The 21,770-nt window shown below is 54.8% G+C and overlaps 1 protein-coding gene across 6 annotated transcripts in view; it reads right to left on the bottom strand.

The window, feature by feature from the left end:
• Col27a1 (collagen type XXVII alpha 1 chain) overlaps positions 1-21,770 on the bottom strand; it is a 121,892-nt gene that overhangs the window by 21,890 nt on the left and 78,232 nt on the right. For all 6 annotated transcript variants that reach the window (XR_006069449.2, XM_042271274.2, XM_042271273.2 and 3 more), the window contains exons 25-37: positions 19,766-19,819; positions 18,138-18,191; positions 17,850-17,903; positions 14,607-14,660; positions 11,542-11,595; positions 11,108-11,152; positions 10,984-11,028; positions 10,699-10,752; positions 9,916-9,969; positions 9,182-9,235; positions 6,763-6,816; positions 5,060-5,113; positions 1,765-1,872 (exon numbers count right to left, since the gene is read on the bottom strand). Coding sequence is in view for 5 of the 6 variants with exons in the window: in XM_042271274.2 (XP_042127208.1) it covers positions 1,765-1,872; positions 5,060-5,113; positions 6,763-6,816; positions 9,182-9,235; positions 9,916-9,969; positions 10,699-10,752; positions 10,984-11,028; positions 11,108-11,152; positions 11,542-11,595; positions 14,607-14,660; positions 17,850-17,903; positions 18,138-18,191; positions 19,766-19,819 (738 nt within the window). In the remaining variant the exon portion in view is untranslated. The remainder of the gene's footprint in view (positions 1-1,764; positions 1,873-5,059; positions 5,114-6,762; positions 6,817-9,181; positions 9,236-9,915; positions 9,970-10,698; positions 10,753-10,983; positions 11,029-11,107; positions 11,153-11,541; positions 11,596-14,606; positions 14,661-17,849; positions 17,904-18,137; positions 18,192-19,765; positions 19,820-21,770) is intronic.

Raw genomic sequence — 21,770 nt, 5'->3', positions numbered from 1 at the left:
TTCAAGCTCAGGTTGTTTGTGGAAAATTCAAGCTCACGCTTGTGGAACCAACACTCTACCCACTCTAGTCTCCCCGGCTCGTTCTTCTCTTCATAGCTGAGAAAGCCAAGGTTGAGAGATGGGTAGCAGTTTGCCTGACACACTGAAGGAGGGCTACCCAAGCCAGGAACCCAGGCGTGACCTTCGAACTCAGGTTTTTAAGGACATGTCTAGGTCGGTTGTTCCCCCATTCCGCACCAGAACCACGCACGCACTCACTGGCAGAATGGCCTTAGGACTTTGGAACTCAATCATAACCTTGGCACCCATTCTTTCCAAATTTTCAACATAGCAAGACTGAGGCCAGAGTTGGCCAGGGGCAACTGCAAAGTCACACAGGGGATTAGTGAGGTGAAGGGCCACCCCTTTCCTGCTAAAGCCCTTCTCACCCACATCCCCAGGGCTGAGGCTAGCAGCAGTAGGCGGGTCTGACAGGCAGGCACACACACACACACACACACACACGCCTGCACTCTTGGGCTGGGCAGTGACCTCATCCCCTTGCTTCTGAGAACCATTAGCACTTCAGCTCTATTTTTAGGTAACAAATACTTTCCCACGGCCAGTATGTTGTTGGCTAATCTGTATCCTTCCCAGACTGGTCGCTTCAATGGCCGAGGAGCCGTCAAGGGGCAGGCCAGAAGAAACATGGGCTGCTGAGCCCAGGTAACAGCAAGACTTTGTCATTGGTGGGGGAGTGGGGGCAGGGGGCGGGGAGCAGGCAGTAGGGAAGCATCCAGCTTGTGGAGTTGGGCTAAGGCCAAGGCTGGCTCAGAGCAGACACCTGCTGGCCTGACATTCTGATGGCTTATTGCAAGGTGGCCGGATTCCAGGGGCCTGGCAGGACACTGAGCTGGCCACAGAGTCTTGCTCCATACACACCCTTGGCTCCATTACAGAATCCAACACCAAGCCATTAGACAAACACCAGAATACACTACCTTTCATCCGTCCTTGTCCCCATAGCCTGTTCGGGCTCTGAATTCCAGTGGGGCCACAGCAGAGGGACAGGATGTACACACAGAGGTTGAAATCCCGGCTCTGCTGTTTCTTACTGTGTGACTCAAGATGGGTTCCTGTACCTCTCTGAGCCTCCCAGCCCTCACGGTTGCTATCTAATTAAAGAACATTCTGGAAAGTACTAGATATGCTGTCTGAAAACATCGAAACAGAATAGTTTCTGTCCTCTAACAGGGTTCTGGGGCCCAGGGAAGATACTCATGGTGTCTGTGGTCGAGACCGGATAAAGTTCTACCAGCGTGAGGGGCAGAATTTCTGTCTTCCGGTCAACAACGAATGTGTCATCTCTACAGTGTCACAGAAGGAAAACGTAAATCTAAACCACACAGGGTCCTGACCTCCTCCGGAGTCTAGCCAAGGGTCAGGGATGGCTTTCAAGGCTCGGGACTGTCTGTGAGGACAGCTGAAGGTACACAGGGGTACAAGAAGGACAGGAAAGAAGGGAGCGTGTACTGGATAGAGAGATGAGCAGGTGCAAAGGCCCAGAGGCAGGTCAAGCTTGTCCCAGGAGCTAAGAAGAAAACGGGCTGGGTGTAGAGGTGGATGGGATGAGGTTACAGGCCACAGGGAACAGTTTTTCCTGAGGGCATAGGAAGCCACAGGAAGGCTGGGCAGGGAAGAGACCAACCTGACTTCTCAGGAGGCCTGGACGGGTATGAGCAGCCCTCACCCACAGCCCCACGCTGCTAGCAGCCGCACACTCACCCGGACGCCGGTGACGCCTGGGGGCCCAGGGGGCCCATCCTCTCCTTTCAGTCCCTCCTGGCCCTTCTCACCACGTTCACCATCAGGTCCTGAGTCACCCTTGTCCCCCTGGGCAGGAGGAGGAGGAGAGAGAACATCACAAATCAGGTCATCAAAAGCTCTGGACCTCAGGTCACCTGGAGACCGGTAGCCTTCCGTACCGGAGGCAGCCTCACCAGGGACCTTCCCTAGAGGTCCGCTTTTGGTGTCATCTACAGATGAGGAAACGCAGGCAGAGCCAAGTCAAGCCAGTTGGCGTACAGTTAATTTGCAACTGGCACCCAGTCCTGGAAAATGGGGGCCCAAGGGAGGAACTCTTATGAGTTAGGAAGGGGTAGCAAGGACTCCCCGAGACTGAGGGAGGGGGACTGTAAGAGCCGTCATATGAAAGGACAGGCTTTAAGAAGCCAAGGCACAGGCATTTTGGGTTCTCCACAAGCACTGGTTTTCAACAAAGCACAGGTGTACCCCTTGATGGTGTACCCCGGTTCATCCTGCCTCTTCACCGTCTTTCCCTCAGGCCCAGGGCACAACTGAGCTGCCTGGGCCCCTCCAAGGCAGGGTATGGGCTACGGCTCAGGCAGTGGCTGCAGGGCCAAGCAGTGTCCATCACAAGCCTGTCTCTGAGGGGCTGCCAGGCATGGAGCCTGTGGCATGTCCGTGCGGCCTAGCTGTGACTGTTGCGGGTCCTGAGAGGAAGAAGGCATGACATCTCATGGTGTATGCATGTGTGTGTGTGGGGGGGAGGGGTGCGGCTTGGAATAGGCTCGGGAAGGCACAGTGACGCCTTGCAATTGTTGATGGGGGATGTTGACGTCCACACACGGGCCTCAGAGCAGCTGTGGGAGGGGGGCAGATGGAATGTGGCTTGGCTTGGCCCGGCCAGGAAGAGAGGCTCAGGATACAGATGTGATGGCGGGAGCCTGACCTTCGGGGAAACGAGACTGGCATGAGGAGTTGTAGGTACTTTCCAGCTTGACCTGGGGGACAGCCACGGACAACACACGAGGGAGGCCAGCTGAGAGCGGAGCTGGCCACTAGGATGGCCCGCACGGTCCCTTTCCACGGAGCGTCTCGGATTCCAAGCACAGCCTGGCCCAGAGACCTGCTGGCCCAGACCCAGCTCTCAGAGACTCCCCTGGCTCCAGGACTGCGCTCTGGCTTGTCATTCTGGCCACCTGCTGTCTCATTTGTAGGCCGGGTGCTCCAGGTAGCCAACCTAGGCCTAGGCCCAAACCAGTTTCCAGCGACTGACTATCCATGGCCTGACTCCCGCACAGCTGGAGAGGAGGGGGGTGCCGTGGGGCCCATGAGAACGGGCTGTAAGGGTCCCTGGAGACTTCTGGAATCCACGATACCAGCCAAGGCTCGGAGAGCCTTCTGGGTGGCCAGTCTCAACCCTCCCAGTCCACAGATGGAAGAACTGAGGACAGAAGTCTAGGTGGCAAGACGGCCTAATAGAGCAACAGAGCCCAGGGAGAGCCAGGGTTCTGAGCTCAGGTCGCGATCCTTGAAGTATGCCCAGGAACTGCCTCTCTGGCCAGCTTGATCAAATGGGCCCCCGTACGGATGCAATATGAGCAGCTCTGCACTTGACCCAGCACAGCCCCTGGCAGTGTGTGCGGCGGCCGACGGCCACCATGGCCGCTACAACAGAGACACTGCACACGAGAGCACTGTGCAGTGCTGCGTCCCGAGAAGAAGCGGCTTACTCCAGGAAGGCGGTCCACGGGCATACCCTTTAGGGCGCGTGTCCACTTCCAGGACCACTCAAGGACCAGGAAGCGACATCTGAGTGACCACTCCAGTCCAGGGACAAGGGTGTGGTTGGCGGTGGAAGCCAGAGGCGAGCGTTGTGAAAAGCAGAGGTCGAGAGGTTGGGAAAAGCCTGGACCTGCTCTCCTGTCCCCTGCGGTAAAGACTCCAGGAGACAAGTGGCCATTCCGAAAGGGATGAGGTTGTGGCCCCTGGGCCTCGGTTTCCTCGTTTCTCCAGTGGGGGGCGCTGATGTTCCCAGCTGGGAGGCTGCTGGAGCCTGAATGAGTTCATTCTCAGCGAGCCCTCACAGTGTGCCAGGACTGACACTCCTTGCACACACAGCGCTTGCACCATTAGGTCTGTTGGCACCACCACTAGGTACGGCCAGCATCTGACCAAGGAAGACTCTGATCAGATTCTCGCCATAGTGCTGGGAGGCTAAGAGCAAGTAGATAAGCCAAGAGCGCCGACAGGGGGCGCCGACAGGGGGCGCTCTTTCACTGGCAAGGAAAACAGAAGGAGTTGGCAAGACCCCCGTGGCAAAATGTTCTCTGGACCCAGGGCAACCGTGGAGAGGGCAGGGCCCGAGGGCCTAGCGCTGGGGTTGGGAGACTGAGACTCAGAGAAGTGGAGGTGCTTCTATGAGATCTGTGGAGAGCAAGTTGGAGGGGACCGTAGAGCGGGGACATGCCCTCTAGGGGGCAGTCTCTCTTTGGTCACAGCGTGACCAGGTCAGTCCGGAGAAAGCCTCGCTGTGGAACAAGGCTCCCAAGGAGACTGGGACAGGCCTTGGGCTGAGGGCGGAGCTATGCCTAGTCCTCATCTGCCCGCCTGCAGCTCAGGTGAAAGCCCACAGCTCCCACAGGGCGCAGTAGTACCCACAGAAGTGCCTGCAATCCACTGACCCTTCACTCACAGCCAGACGCCAGACGCGGACCCCATGCCTACATTACTTTCCCGTGAGCCTCAGGTTTCCCCCCTCCTCTTCAGGATGGGTGTGCAATCCAGCAGAGCTAGAGGGAACTTTGCGGGCAGAAAGGTTTTGGCTTGGGTGTTGGACATGCAGATAGTGGCTGTGTGTCTACAGCAAGCCTTTTAAACTTCTCTGAGTCTGTCTCCCCATCTGAAGAGGGTACTCTGCTAGCATCAATTGTACCTGGCACCCCCGCGACTAGTTCCTCCTGAGTGGTGGCTTATAGACTCTGGCAACGATCAGAACTTTTCAGATCTTTAAAGATGTTTGGAAGGGAAGAGATATCAAAGCCCCATGCTGGGCTGGGCTTAGCTGACAGAAGCTGGTGTTTTCATGGGAGCTGGGGAGACCCACGATGGCACTTGCCCAAGACCCATGGGAGTTGGCAGTGGGTAGGTAGAGCAAGGACAGCCTTGGCTCTGCTGATCCTCCCCACCGTCCTCTCCAGAGGAGGAGCTGGTCTCTGTGGGAACTAGAGCAGGGATCGAAGCCATTCCCAGGTCCCGGCCCAGACACACAACTCACCTTCAGCCCATCAGGCCCCACGGGGCCAAGGTCTCCCTCAAGGCCTGGTTCTCCCTAGTGGAAAGAGATGAGGAGGCATTACCAGGTAGGAGTGTAAAGGGCTTTCCCTCCTCCCTGGGGATGGGAGAGTCAGGAACCCATTGATTCTCTGGAGTTGAACAAGTGTATTTTTAAGGGGCAGAAGAAGGGCCACAGAGCCTCGTAGACCGGGCATTTAGGTTCATGGGTTAGACTTGGGAAAGAGTGTGGTCTGGTGGGTAAGAACAGGTTCTAACAAGGGCTAACCTCAGCATCACCAATGTTTGTGTGACCTCAAGCAGAATCTTAATCTCCACAGGAGCCTGTTTCTTATCTGGAAAACATGGCTGACAGAGAGTGGGTGGTAGCCACCTGAGACCTCCTTCCGGGAGCTGGAGAAAGTGTTCCTGGAACCCTGTTCTCATATGAGGAATGTAAAGCTAGTTCGTGGACTTCTGTGGGCAAGTTTGAGAAAGATGCTAAAAATGCCAAGGGCCCATTTAATGCCCCTGTTGGTCCTCCCAGCTCTAAAAAGGTCCCAGCTCTCCAAACAACTGTCAACTTGAAAATTAGCATCTCCCTCTAGTTTTAGAATTCAGAGATGTCCAGAGGCAGAGTTAGGAGGGAACCCAGGTCGGCAGATGCAGGGATGGCAAAGGGTGACAAGCGAGCACATTCTGCTCCTTTCATACCCATGGCAGACATCAATAATCAATCCACCAGAACATAAGCTCCATTAGACAGGCCTCCTGTTACTCACTTAATGCTCCTTTCATACCCATGGCAGACATCAATAATCAATCCACCAGAACATAAGCTCCATTAGACAGGCCTCCTGTTACTCACTCAATGCTCCCATACTGTGAGAAATATGCCTGATTCACAGTGGGTGTCAGGAGAGTGCTCATCTGCTTTTCTAGCTTACTGAGCCTAGATGGGGCTTTAGGACCTTTCTTCACACAGCTTTCTAAACAGACTCAACTGACAAGCTTGGTGGCCACACACAGCTAGTTTTTCTAGACTCTAAGCTCTCATATTCTCTTCTGCCCTATTTATGGAGTCTCTGGAAACTGGGCATGGGGAGTGTGGGGCATCACAAGACAAGATGGAAAACGAGGAGATCGGATGAGGAGCTGGTGCTCTGAAGGCTGACTGCACACACTCTCACTCTTGGGCCTTACCTACCCTGTCTGTAAGGTGCCAAGGGTGCCTGCTGTGTCCTTACGTGTCCCAGGGGTCCACATTCAGGCAGAGGCACAGAGCACAGAGCGATAGACCTGGGAGTCTCATGGGGCTTGTGAGAACAAGGGAACCTTGTGGGTTTCTTTTGGGAATGTGATGGCTACCTGTAGAACAGTTCTCGAAGGAACATATTTGAAGGGAAGTGTTTGGAGGTTAAATACTTCTGGAAGTCCTGAGTTAATAATGGAGTTAACTGCTCGACTGCAGGCCTCCTCAGAGCCTTGCAGACGCGGCTCTCAGTGTGTCACAGGACAGCGAGCCCACCGGTGCCCAACACTGTGGCCACAGCATGTGTCCTCTCCACAGTGATGCTGGGTACCGAGGGAGGCCTGCCGAAGCTGGGAGGACGCCGGGAGATCGGAGAGGCTCTGGGGTTGAGCCAAGCCCTTCTGCCCACTGCTCAAAGGACTGGGAGCTCTCGCAGGAAAATGTGCTTCACTTACCCGCTGCCCAATGAGGCCCTGCTCCCCAGGGGGGCCCAGAGGTCCAAGGTCACCCTAGGAGAAGCCAAACACAATCCACGTGGGTGTGTGCAGCCAGTCTCGGCCTTCGCCAGCCCTTCTTATTTCCAGCTTTGACTAGAGCTGGAGAAGCTGGGGAAAGTTACTTTTTTGGGGGCAGGGTTTCAAGACAGGGTTTCTCTGTGTAGCTTTGCGCCTTTCCTGGAACTCACTCTGTAGCCCAGGCTGGCCTCGAACTCAGAGATACGCCTGGCTCTGCCTCCCGAGTGCTGGAATTAAAGGCATGAGCCACCACTGCCTGGCTGGAAAGTTACTTCTTGAGAATAGAGAAATTCTAACACATCAGCCCAAACCCCTGCTCTAAGTAAGTCCCAGCCAAGGGACTCTCCTCCACTAGGCAGAAGGACCACCTCCACCATCATCACTACCATCATCATCGCAGTCAGCATTACAGTCACTGCCATCACAACCACCATCCCAACCAGCATCACGCTTATTACCACACCAAGATCACTGTCACCCTCACCATCATCACTGCATCACCACTACTATCACCATCATCACCATTATTGCAATCACAACTAGCACTACAATCACTATTATCACCTCTATTGCCCTCACCATCATCACTGCATCACCACCACCTCCACCATTATCCCTACCGCCACCATCACTGCTATCACCATCATTATCCCCACTGCCATTAATCTATCCCCACCACCAGAAACACCACCATCACTGCAACACCACCATCACCATCACTGCATCACCACTATCACTGCATCACCACCATCACCATCACTGCATCACACCATCACCATCACTGCATCATCACCATCATCATCACTGCATCACCACCATCACTGGATCACCACCATCACCATCACTGCATCACACCATCACCATCACTGGATCACCACCATCACCATCACTGGATCACACCATCACCATCACTGGATCACCACCATCACCATCATTGCATCACACATCACCATCACTGCATCACCACCATCACTGCATTACCACCATCACCATCACTGCATCACACTATCACCATCACTGCAACACTACCATCACCATCACTGCATCACCACCATCACTGCATCACCACCATCACCATCACTGCATCACTGCATCACCATCACTGCATCACCACCATCACTGTATCACTACATCACCACCATCACCGCATCACCACTGTTACTGCCATCACCACCATCACCATCACTGCATCACCACCATCACTGCATCACCACCATCACCATCACTACATCGCCACCATCACCATCACTTCATCATCACCATCACTGCATCACCATCACCATCACTGCATCACCATCACCATCACTGCATTACCACCATCACTGCATCACTACCATCACCATCACTGCATCACCATCACCATCACCATCACTGCATCAACACTGTCACTGCCGTCACCACCAGTGCTGGTCATGCTGTTCTAAACATCATCCAAATGAGCTGGGCCTTCACAAATCCTGAAGGGACGGTGCCATCTTGCAGAGGCTGGCCCCGTGACATACTCAAGGTCAAAGTGGGCAGTGTGGCTAGGGGAGCCTGGGCGGTAGACAGTTCTCCTGAACATCATCTTCCTCTCCCTTGAGATGTGGTAAGAAACTAAATGAGGAGGAAGCCAGAAGGCCCAAACCCTGCCCCTGAAAGGCCCCCAAAGAGAACCCCCCTCATTTGGAGATGAGAACACCCTGCTCCTACTGGTGTCTGGACCCTAGGAAGTAGAGCTTGGCGACCCAGCCCAGCCCTGACTGGAACAAGCCAGTCCCACACACTTCATATGGAGGTGGCTTTCTTTATCGCCCGGGGAAAATGAGGTGGAGCTGATCCAAGGCCGGGAGCTCCAGGCCTGGTTCAGCTCTCTTAGAGTGACGGGACACTGGGCCACAGGACAGGAATGATCTGCTTCCAGTCCCGTAGTCCCCTGGCAGCTAACCCTGGGCCTGGCTTTTATACCCTTGGCCAGCCGGCATGGCTCCTAGGCTCTCAGGTCTGCAGTGTAAACAGGGTCCTCCAACGGAAGGGGGATGGGATGGGAACTCCTGGGGACCGTGTATCAATAGGCACCTGTGTCCTCACAGGTAACACGGTCACCTGTGCTGAAGTTCTGATAGTATCATGGAGACCAGGAGGGGCCAACGTCCCAATGGGGGACCAAGACAGGTGCCAGAGAAAACACAGCCGGGCAGGGGACAGTGCAGGGGCTCTGAGCTGGTTGGGGACTCTACTGTGGCCTCTCCCTAGCCAGGACAGAGACCCCATTATCCCAAGCACAAGAAAGGCCTGTTTCTCCTCCAGGGAGGGGACCAGGCTGCCAGCTTGGAACTGATGTCAACACGTCATTTTCCCATCTTTCATCTTGTCTCACCTTCATCCCGGAGTCCCCGGGAAGGCCAGGCTCTCCCACGGCACCCGGCGGCCCCTGCAAGAAAAAGCCGCTGGTCTCTCTTGGAGCAAGGGCTGGGCCCTGGCTTCAGGCAAGCAAAGGCCCAGAAAGAGCAAGGGACGTGCTCAGGGCACACAACAGGGGGGCGCAGCAGTGGAATTAGGCAGCAGCTTCTGAGTCCTGGCAAAACTAGGGGTTTGGGTGCAGGTTGGCAGAGCCTCACACTACCCGGCAGCCGCTGGACCCTCTGCCTGCCCACGAATGCGGTTTACCACACAGGAGCCCTTGGCAGACATACAAGGAAAACCCATGATCCACAGGAGGTTGTGGGGAGGAAGAGCCAATCATGGGGCAGGTTTGGCCTCTCCCACTTTTTCCCTGACACCGGGCCGAGGTGGTGAAGGTGAAAAGGGGACCCTCAGCAGGCTGGGTCTCTGCTCATGATTCTGTACCAGGATGCAGTCTTAAGCAAGGCAGGAGGTAGGGAGGACACCCAGGATGGTTCTGTATCCCACCAGGTGCTGTGAGGCAGGCTCCCAGCCCCTCACCCCATGCCCTGCACAGATGTATCATCTCTAGGGCCCTCACTCTGCAGCAGCAGCCTGACCATCTCCGTAAACCAGGACAGGGATCAGGCAAGAGGCAGGACTGCTAACCAGGAGGGCTGCGATGTCCCAGTGGCAATAAAGGACAAACCAGGGCTCCTTGGCACTCACCTTGGGTCCCATCTCTCCTGGAGGACCAACTGGCCCCTGAGGTCCCTGAGAGCCCTGGAAACAGACAGACAGACACACAGACAGTTAGGTTGCCCTATGTGGGGAGCTATGGGGAGGCTGGGTCACACAGACTGGCATGGTGACTGAAAGAGAAGACTCACAAACCCTACCTCCAAGCATATACAGCTCCTCTTCACCCATCTCCAGAATCTCCTCTGCATCCAGCTGTACCCCAGCAGGGCTGCACCCCCCTTCACTATAATGCACAGCTTCAGAACTTTACTCCCTAAGTCCTCCCCTGTTCTGTCCTCCCCCCAACCACCCCCAACTACCCCTGACCATCCAGAGTTCAAAGGCTCTTCCTGGGTCTCCAGCTTAGCACCTCTGCCTCCCCAAACCCATCCCTTGGGACATCTTCTGAAGGACCAGCCATGCGTCAATGTCTCCCCGTGTCCTTTCCCCATCCTTCACAAAGCCCTCTCCCTCCACCTTCCTTCTGTCTTTCAGGATGCTAAGCGCTCCCTCTACACACTTCTCGGGCCCTCTTCACAATCTTGCAGCAAGTGTGAGTCAGTTATCCTCATTTAGTAAAGGACCCAGAGGTCAAGCAAGCCAAGACTCACCCTAGAACTCAGGGCCGAGCTCTCCATCCTTGCCGGCCACACCTAGCCCCGTCTTTCCCCCCACCTTCCCATCGGTCTACCTGGCCAACAGTCCCTGCTACAGTCAGACTGACAAAACTTCCCGGGCAGAGGTACCAGAGAGAGGGGAAGAGACACTTACCGGTTCTCCTGGGAGACCCTTGGCACCTGGAGGGCCTGAGGGACCAGGGATGCCCTGTGGAAAAACACAGGAGACCTCAATCTCTTAGAGCTTCTCCACCAAGCCCATCCCCGTGACCTCAGGCTAGTCCCGTGGTGTATCCGGGTTCTCGTTCCATGCTTATAGATGAGACAGGGCTCCAGGGCACCTGCGCATCCCCATAAGGGTCAAAACAACTCATCGGTCGTCTTTCCCCATCTGCCCCAAAGTCCCATGTCGAGGATTTCCAGAACGGACACTACTTACAAGGAAGCCTCTTGCGCCTGAGTGGCCTCGCTCACCGGCTGCACCCTGCAAGCACAATGGACATCATCAGAGGCGTGGGTCACAGCAGGGACAAGGGACCTCTTACGGGTGGGGCCTCACATACCTGCTGTCCCGGCTGGCCAGGTCTGCCCCGAGGCCCCGAACGGCCCTGTGGAAAGTAGAGCATGGAGAGGCGGGAGAGGGGTTCATGAGGACACTTTCAGAGAGGAGGGGACCCCAGAGGCCAGATGTCCTCCTCCACACACTGCCTGTGGGCATACTTAAGATTTGACGAGGGGGCTGACCATGGGGCGGCTGCCACAGTCACCACAGAGGTCCTGGGGTAAGAACCAAGGGCCTTTCCCACTGAAGGGAACAAGCAGAGAGCGTAGGTGACGCCCTGAATGGCCTTCTTTTTTTGACTTTCATTTCTCTGGGCTACAGGAGGCTGGATAGGGACAGCATGAGTTGCTGGGAACACGTCCCGAGTCACTCTGGGCCTCTCTGTTACTTCGGGGGGCCAGGTGTTGGAGGGAAAAGCCAGGGGGAGGTCTGTACCTTCAGGCCCTTAGACCCCTGCTCCCCAGCTGGTCCATCAGGTCCTCGGGGGCCCTGGAAAAGGAAGAGGACTCTAGCTCAGTGGACTGGACGGCAGGGGTCTCCCTTGGGCTGTGAACCAGGAGGGGGAGAATGCCTATAGCTGCTGGCTTTCCCTGTTCCTCCCCTTCCATACACAGCCCGAGGTAGGTCATTCCTGCAATGGCCTAGGTGGCTCTTTAGAGGTCACAGCCTGCCTGTGAGAGTCAGCTAGAGACCCTGCAAGCGATGGATGTCTGGCTCATTCTGTCTAAAGTGTCCTGAGTGGTTGCCACCAGCCACTCTGCTTCACAGATGTGGAGACTGAATGCTGAGGCAGAGAAACGCGTGGTCACATTCCCACACCAGGTCTTAGCTTACTGCCTCCTACTCCTTCCCTAGCTCCTGACCCAGTTCTGGGGAGGGGAAGGGCAGGAGGGGGTGGGGCGTCCCAGGTCACAGTCGGAGCTGGGCGTGAGAGAGGCTCCTGGTTTGGGGCTCTGTGTGTGGCACAAGCTCACACCTCCTTGGAAGGGCTTTGGAGTGGAGGCTCCGAGACCTGAGTCACGCAGCACACTGACCACCCTGCCTGAGATCGGAGCCTTTCTACGAGAAAGGATGTAACCTGGTGTCCATAGCAGCAGACGCAGTCACTGAGAAAGAAATAAGGACAGGGGCCTGGTATGGAAGTGAAGTTGCCTGTGCTCAACAGGTAAGGGGAGAGCCAGAAGTGGAACCAAGCCAACCAGGTGCCTGTTAATCCCGCCCCCCCCCACTGTCTGTCACTGTTCATCTGGATGGGGGTGAACTCCCTGACACAGGAGGTATCTAACCAGGATCTCTGGGCTTGCCTTCAGGAAGGCTGGACGTGGTGTGGAGCATGAGAGAGGACAAGGTCTAGACGCCAGGGTTGAGCTGTGGAGAAAGAGGAGCCGTATCTCCTGTCTGGAGGAGGGAAGAGACTGGCTACCAGCCACCTCAGGTGTTCAGCTGTCATGCGGGGATATGGCAGCCTGTCCCGAAGGTCCCCCAGCTACCCTCCTTCCCTTGTGCCCTGGGCAGGCCTTCCTGCGGCAGGCAGGCTAGGGTCTCCACCAGAGCCACATGATAGTCCTACAGGTCACATCAGAAGGCCACCCTGGGGTTACCCTTCAGCAAGCTAGGTCAGTCTCGGGGTCAGAAAAGCCAGCAGACCACAACGTCCTGAGAAAGGGCAACCGGAAAGGGAGGGGAACCCAGCTTCTGTGGCTGCTCTGGGGCCAAAGCTCTTGGGAAGTGACCGGGTCTGCAAACCCAACCAGGCCAGCTCTGTTGCTGGCCCATTTTACAGAGGGGGAAGCAGAGGCTGTGGAGGGGGACGTCAGCTGTCTGACACCCTAGGAGAAGAGCCTTACTCTGAGAGCTCAGACGTAGCACCGGACACTCCAAATCCCAACAGCCCCTCATTAGGAACTCCCCACCTCAACAGATGGGGAAAGCCTCAGAGAGGTAGAGAGACTAGCCTAAGATTGCACAGCCACAAACTGGGAAGGCAAGAGACTTGCCCCACTCATGGTCTGACTGGGTGCTTTTGTTCTTTTGTGGGATGCTAATGGGCCACTGCTGTCTCCAGACCCTCCCACCAAAGAATGTACACCCCACACATGGACAGGAAAGCCTGCGTGGTCTTGCAGATCTCCCACGCCCATCCCATGGCACCTGTGGGGAAACTGAGACCCAGGGAGTAAAAAGCCTTCCAGAGGACACAGGACAGTCCGGGAACTCAACAGGCTTGGCCAGAGCTTAGATTCCACAGGTGCAATGGGCGCCTCTCTAGGTCCCTATCTCAAGTCTGGTCCCCCAGGTTTCAACTACTGCCAAACCTCATAGAAGACGGCTCTGGCCCTCACATGTCTCTCCTAGTCCTGAATACTCCAATGGGAACCCGGCTTTCCTCAAGCGGGATGTGTTTGCATGCTGGGTGTGGCAACAGCTCACTCTTCAGCAGTGCGGAGCGCCTAGGCCTCCACAGTTCACCCCACAGCTAGGTCAGCTTTCTCGGTGGCGGGCACCCAGAAGCCCTTAGGCCTTGCCTCACTTAAGAGGCTCCGAAGGTATGAGTACTGGGAAGGACCCCAGCAGCCAGAGCAATGTCCCATCTTCCCCATCACAGGATGGCGGCTCAGGCCATGCAGTTCAGGGGATGTCTTAAAACTAGACACAGCCAAGAGGAAAATGATATCAAAACCCCACATGGCACTTGGGAACAGGCCTGGGCAGCCTACACCACCTTGTTTCCTCTCCACAAAGAGGCCACATGCCCTGACACCTACACACCAACCAGTAGATAGATCATTCCACTCACCCCTTATAACTGTAAAGGAGACTAAACTCAGGATGCCAAAGAGGCAGGTTCTCGGGTTCAAATCTCAGCTCTGCCACTTTCCAGCTGTGCAGCCTGAGGCAAGTGTCATAACCTGTCTGCGTCGGCATTTTCTGAGGGAAACAGCACTTCCCTGGTAGGGTAATGCTGAGTGAGGGTCAAACGTGTTAGTCTAATGTGACAGACAGCACGACGCATCGGTGAATCCCCTTGGCTACTGTACTCAGACCAGCTTGGGTCGTAAACCTCTATGGTTCCCCACTACCCTTAGAGGGTAGCTTTGGCTGTAAGACTGTGTGTGTGTGTGTGTGTGTGTGTGTGTGTGTGTGTGTGTGTGTGTGTGTGTGTGTGACCTATGTCTGTGTCACAAGGCCAGGCAGGGCTTAGGCCTGCCCTCTTGTCCCAGGTGTCTGCCTCCAGTGGTTGCTCACGCAGTAGGAATGATGGCTGAAAGAGTGGAGGGACGGATGTCCGGACTGAGCTGGGTACATGAGCTGAGTACAGTGGTTTACGCCCTCTGGACAGCCAGCCAGGTGTGAGGCCCGGACACAGGCTGGAAAAAGGGCTGGCTCGGGCTTGGCTTCCAGCGTCAGCCTCTGGGTGTGCCCGGCCCCTGGCCAGTGCTGCAGAGACCACTGGGCTCAGAGTGGGGCAGGCGACAAGGAGCAGAAGCGTCCTCACTTACCCGGCGCCCCTTGGCTCCCCTCATGCCTGGCGGGCCTCGAGATCCTGGAGGGCCCTGTGGGGAGGAGAGGGCACTTAGAAGCCCTTTCAGGGCTTGAGCGCAATGGTGGGGTAGGGGAGCCAGCAGCAGCCTACTTAAGAGACTGAATGAGGCTGGTCCTTAACTGGTGGCGGTCCTCCTGCCTCAACCATCCTAATGTTTGGATTGCAGGTGTGAACCGGAAGTAGGCACTCTGGCCTGCTGGAAGAAGCTCCTGGCAAGTGGCAACCCTGAGCCTGGCTAGTGTCCGAGGTGCCTGGGTGAGCAGGGGCCATGAAATGGACAAGCCATTTTCAACCAGCAATGAGAGGACAAGCGTCTCCTCTAATCCCTGTGGCTCTCCTCTTCTCAAGGGGGACTCGAGTTCGGTCCCTCATCCTCACCTAACAGCACACACAGCCCTGGGTAGGTGCCCACTACCCCAGGCACCGAGAGCCTTGGGGAAGGAGCAAGAGGAATCTGTTGGGTCAGGGCAGGGACAGAAAGGGGGAGAGGCAGAGGACAAGGGGCGGGACTGAGCTAGGTACAGGGGTTCACACCTACAATCCAAGCATTGGGGTGGTTGAGGCCGGAGGACTGCCACCAGTTAAAGACCAGCCTCATTCAGTCTCTTAAACTGAGAGCCCGTAGGGGGTCATATAATTGAACATGGAGGCTGAGAAAGTAATTGGCAGCAGACAGAGGTTTCTGGATGTATAAAACAAACCCAAAAATTAATTTAAAATCAAACACATTGTGAGTCAGAGATATTTTTGGCTGTGCACTGTGTGACTTCACTGTGGCCTTGGCTATGACCACACAACACACACGCACACACTTCGCACTACACATGCCATCACACCACGCATCCCCAGGAAAAGCTGCCTGCAATGCCTGGGCTCGGCTCTGAGATGACGGCCTGTTCGGAACTGTTCTTACTGCCCTTGCAGAAATACACCACTTCAATAAAGGAAAACAAAGACTTTAAATATTTTCCTACCACCATGCTCAGCACACAAGTATCAAATTAACATATCTTTAGATTGTATTAGAATGTTTGATTTTAAAAATTGCTTTGCTGACTTGAGTTCCATTAAAAAAAAAATCATTCAGTGAATTTTGGCTTGGAATGAGAACAGCACTTCCAGCAATTTCTGAATGGCCCCAAACACACTTATGTCATTCTTTATTATGTATTTATGCAAAGCAGAATTTTCAGCATTGATGATTAAATTTAAAACATCTGCCAATCAACTCTGAAAACCAGCGAGGCTGCCTGAGGTCCAGCAGTATCAGATAGTCAGCCAAGATGTAATCCTCCATGCAAAAGTTAACGGGCGCTGCCATCTCAGGGGTATGCGAGCTTGCTTTCATACTTAACAAATGGTGAAATGATTCAGGTACCAAAGAACTGCTTCAGAGGGGATTTCTTTATGGCATTTTATCAGCAGGCATTTGACCTGTAGAGCTATTTCATATACCTATATACCCAGCCTTGCATAAACGTTTCTTGGGTGAGGAGTCATGCGTGGAGGAGGTTTAAGACTCTCTGGCCTGACCTCGTCTAAGCACAGAGAACCACCTGTGCCAGCCATCTAGACCCTATGACGGAGGCAGAGGCCCTTCCAGAGAGGGGCAGCCTTATCTCCTCTGGATCCCAGTGAGCAGCCCAGCCCCATTTTGCTGCTCCCACAGTCCTGAGGTGCAGACACAGCTGCTGTCCTCCACGGAGCCAGTCTGCCGCCTCTGGGGTTTGAGGTGAGGGCCAGCACGCAGCCTGACCCATCAGCAGAGCCAGTGGGGGGACCTCAGACTTGCACACTAAGAAGGCGGACTTGGCACAAGTGAACCTCAGTGTCCTCATCTACAGCATGAAAATGAGCAAAGTCCTTCACCCCTATAGGACCATCTAGGGTCTTCAGTGGGTCCCGGGTCCTACCCACCTGCCTCCCCACACCTAGTAATGGGGCTGGGACTGGGCTCAGAGTTCAGAGTGAGGATGTTAATATAACTGGAAAATGCTCATCAGATGGGCACACAATTAGCAGAAACGGCACTTCAATGGTAGATGCCATGGCTGTGGCAAGCAATGCGTCTCACCAGTAGTAGCTGGTGCCATCTATGAGGTGCTCACGCATGACAGCACACAAAATACCAGCTGGTTCTAACCATGCTGGTGAGGGCAGCATGATGCTGGCTGATGGGGGGGGGGGAACTGAGGCAGAGGAGGCCTCAGGTATGAAGGTGCACAAAGACGTGTGTGTGTGTGTGTGTGTGTGTGTGTGTGTGTGTGTGTGTGTACATGTGGAAGCCAGAGTTCAATTCTGGATGTCCTTCTCTAGCATGCCCCATCTATTTATTTCTAAGACAGGAATCTGGAGCTTGCCAATTCGGCTGGACTGGCCGGTCAGCAAGCCCCCAGGATCCTCCTGTCTCCACCTTGCTAAGACTTGGGAGATGGTACAGATGTTCACCACCACACCTAGCTTTCTACACAGATGCTGAGAATCCAAACTCAAGTCCTGGTGTTTACACAGCAAGCTCCCCACCACAGGCGCCATCTCCCCAGGCCCAGAAGAAAGAACTTGATGGCAGACCCTAAGCCCTCCTGGGCTCAGGCTTCAGCTCTGGACACAGGACGGAGGCTGGACTCTTGGACTGAAAACCATCCTCTGCCTCATGCTCCTTTCCACCACAGTCCCAGTTCCAAATCTCCAGCCAGATGTGGCTGTTCTCTCTCATGAGGAGGGGGAAAAAAAACCAAAACACACGGGACTGTGACCCCAGAGAGTGGCTCTGGTCAGGGACACCTTTCCACTGGCTCAAAGGACCATGGGAAAGGATACAGGCACCCGGTGCTTGGCACATGCTATGGGTGGTGGCTACATGTCTGCCTCATTGACATCTGTGTCCCCAGTTCAGCATCTGTGGAGATTATTCACTGTCTTGACAGAACCGAGTGACAGGTTAAGAGCAGGAAGGACATGACCAAGCTGCTCCTGAGCTTCCCATGCTGCCCTGTACAGAACCTCAGCCCACAATGTCCCGTCAATACTGTCACAACATGCTCTCGATTTCACCTCAACAAAATGTGGGCTCAGGGAAAACTGCAGGATTTGCCTGGAACCCCAGCCAGGGCCCAGGGGCTGGGTGTCCACCTGGGTCTGAGACTTGAGGTCTGGACTCCATGTGTTTGTGCTTAGGAGACATGAAAGTTTTATTTACCCGGGATCCAGGCTCTCCAGGGCTCCCAATACCACCTGGCGTTCCAGGATGGCCCTGCCGAGGACGAAGAAAAACGAGGAGTCAGCTGAGGAAGGTGCCATATCCCCCTTGAGCCCTGTGACAGGGGATCAACTTGAACCCAGGGCAAGGAGGTCAAAAGTCACGCCTAGCCAGGGATTCAGAAAGCCGGGCATCCTGGGTGTCTGGAGCATGTGGTATGTGAAGGGAACAGAACTGTCACCTGAGGCCACGCCAGGAGAGGGGAGAGGATGCAGACTTACTCCTTACCATCGACCCCTTGGGGCCAGGTGCGCCTGGGGGTCCCATCACTCCACGGTCTCCCTGTGGTGGAGACACAGCAAGGCACACAGGTCATGGCCGGGGCTCTGGGGTTCTGGGACTCTGTGGGCAGGGACTCAAAGGGAGGTAGGAACTTGACAGTGGCCTGTGGAATCATGCCCAGCTCACTCACACTGTCAGGTAAGTAAGTTTCAGGGACAGGAAATCCCAGCCTCCTCTGCCAAGGCAGCACAGGGCACATCCCTGGGCCAGGATGGTCCTGATGAAGGATGCAATAATTGCATCACCCCTTTGATCCTGGCCCCTATCACGTGGCTCTCATTAGGCCTGGCACCCCCTGGGCTGGGCTTGCTGAGGCAGAGGCAGCCATAACCGCCTTTCTTTCTCTCTGCCTCCCTCCCCCACGGCACACCAGATGGTCACACATCACTTATGTCCTCTAGATCGATTCAAACAGGTCGGGAAGTCGGAGGCAGCGGGCAAGGCGCAGCCATCTTGTCTCGATTTCTGCGAGGCCTTTTCCTCTTCCTCGGGTGAAAATTAATTAAGCCTCCACTGTGTGCTGACACTACTATGTACCAAGCCCCCAAGTATGCCATGAGGACAGGAAACAGATCAATTCCCGTAATGCAAAACACCCGGTATGGCGGGGAGATAATGGGGAGCCCTAGAAAAGATGCATCCCGGAGCAGGGAGGGGTGTCAGGGTTGGGGGTACATAGCTAGACACGGTCACAGGGGATGTGACCAGTTGGTAATGAAGGAAGCAGGAGATTCCCTTCAAAGGACCCCTAGCAAGTGACCCAGGGAGAAAGGACATGGGTGGATGGGCATGAGAGGAGGGGACCTGCCCAAAGCAAGGGTCCACAGGTGAGGAAGGACATGAGAAACCTGAGCAATAGGACCAGAGTTGGCGTTGATGCTGTGTGGTGGTTACATAAGCTGTTAGCGCTGGGGACAGTGGGATAAGGGCTCCTGGGAGCTCCCGTAGAAACTCTACAACTTGTGGTGAGTGGTTACCTACTTGAGAATAGTGTCCAGGGATGAGGAGGAGCAGAGGGAGGAAGGTGGAGACCAGGGGGTCTAGGAGGTGAGGAGGAGGGAGACACTTGAGTCTGCAAAGCTAGGAAGCCCCGAGGAGACAGGGGAAACCACAGACGACTGCTTGGCTGAGGGGCTTAGTTGGCAAAGCGTGGCCTTCAGTGACGGGCCTGGTTCTAATCCCAGCTCTGCCACTTACAAGCTGGGTGGCCTTGGGCCAGCCACCGCTTCTGCTGGTCTCACAATGACCTCTTCTGTAAGATGGAGCTTCCAGGGGCTATGGAGGGACCTGAGGCACAGTCCACTGAAGAATTACACCAACCACTGCTACCAGCGCTGGGTGCTGCCAGTAGGCAGCCCCGGACACACACATCAACTGACTGCAACACCAAGGTCTGGTTGTGCTTATGGGTGAAGACAAGAGCTCTGGGGGACAGGGACGTAGGCTCTTGGAGAACAAGGGATGCCAGAACCAGAGGGAGGTGGTGCAATATCCGCAGCCCACTGGTCCATCGACCCCTTATCCTGATCGAAAAATACAAGCTCTGAGGGTCTGCCTCTATCTCACTCACTTACCTTCTCCCCCACGATTCCAGGCTCCCCGATCAGACCAATGAATCCTATAAGTCCCTGGGGAGAACACATCAGGAAAAACTAGTGAATCTGAGGGCATGCTGAGTGTTCAAGATTTTCTCTCCTCTGCGGCCCAGCCCTCCCACACCCAGCCCTCACCCTCGGCCTCCACCCCCAGCCCGCCCGGTGACTGTACGGCTGGGACTGCCATGGAAGAGCACAGCCTCTGGGCTGCTTCTCCCCGCCACTCCGCCAGATGGTTCAGATTTGAGAGCCAAGCGGTGGGGCCGCTGCCAGCAACCCTGGGAGCCGAGCATTCTTCCCGTGCCAGAAGCAGGCTGGGATCCCTACACATTTGGAGAACAGGAGTGGGGGGATGAGCGGGGAAGAGGCCATCTGTCTCCATCTTTGGGGGCTCTGGGGCTGTTTCAGAAACAAACTTGTTGACTGAGACATAAATACCCTAACAGTCTGCACCAGAGACAGGGTGGAATTTGGGAAGTGGAGGTTTCTACTGCAGGGCTTCCCTTTGCTGAAAGCACATGCGGTCAGACACACAGACATAAACACACACACACATACACACACACACACACACACACACACAAACACACCCAGATGCACATAGACATACATATACAAAGACACATACACTCACGCACACACACCAGACCCATACACACAAAGACACACACAGATACACATAAATGTGCACATACAAAGACATGTACACACATGCACAAAGACATATTCACACACACATACACACAAATACACACAGATATATATATATATAGACACACATATAAAGACATACACATATGCACACAAACATACACAGATACACAGAGACATGCACATACACAGATATACACACAGAGAGACATATAAACATGCAAGCAGACACACACACACACAACTCCTTTGGATCTTTTTAACTCTACTGTTTAACTCCGGGCTCCAGAGGCTCTTCTTAGTGGTCCCGCTGTCACGCTGAGCATGTAAGAATGCATATGCCTAGGGCAGGTGAACAGCCAAGAGTCCCCAAGGAGGTAGCACAAAACCTTGCTTGAATCCACCTCCCCTCTGTTGAGACACATGCTCAGAGGGCTCCTGTGTGGGTCGGGAGGACGTAGTAAGTTTGGGAGGTGCCAGATGCACAGCCAAGCATTTCCCAGAGAATTAGGACATATGGGGATGGGTGGGTTTGTCCTATGAAATCTGTTCCCTGTGCTGAACTTCTGAGCAAAGTGAGGCGAGACCTGGAGCTGTTAACAGCCCAGAGGTCCTGTGCTCAATAAGCTGGGGAGCCAGGCTACCTGCCAGGGAGCTGGGAGGGGAGAGGCACTGCTCAGTTCACCAAGCCCATTTTCCCTTCCCCAACAACAGCTGTAAGTGGCAAGCTCCCGGGGGCCATAAATGTCTTGTGGCGGCAGCCAAGCGGGTAGAGAGGTGGGGATTGCACCTCCAGCTTCCTTACTGGGGACCCCCAAAGGATGCACATGACAGAGTGGACCCACACCATCGCCACCCACAGGATGGCCTCCTGACCTCTCTCTGGACAGAGACTCTTTCAGACGCAATATGAGGGGGTTACAGTGTGAGACATGGGCTCACGGATAGTATGTCATGGAGGATACTTTTGCAACAAGTAAACAAAACATGGGCACGACAGCTCATGCCTGTAATCCTAGTACTGGAGAAGCTGAGACTGGAGCATAATCCCAAGTTCGGGCCCAGCCTAAGCTGTATAGCAAGTACCAGGACAGACAGGCCACATCAAAACCAAACAATCATTAAAACAAATAAACTGGGACATTTCTAAGGTGACAGTGACATTGATAACGATGGATCCATGTACGGAGGGCTTAGTCCTGCGTATGGAACTCTGTGTGTCACTCTTATCCAAACTCCAGGCTTATGGACCCTGAACAAATTGGTCAGCCTTCATGTATCTATGGGATTGGCAACCATAAAGACCCCTCCAATCTCCTGATAGCTCTGACTG

Source organism: Peromyscus maniculatus, chromosome 2, assembly GCF_049852395.1.
Source record: "Peromyscus maniculatus bairdii isolate BWxNUB_F1_BW_parent chromosome 2, HU_Pman_BW_mat_3.1, whole genome shotgun sequence".
NCBI classification, from domain to species: Eukaryota; Metazoa; Chordata; class Mammalia; order Rodentia; family Cricetidae; genus Peromyscus; species Peromyscus maniculatus.
This window is presented reverse-complemented; position numbering and strand designations above follow the sequence as displayed.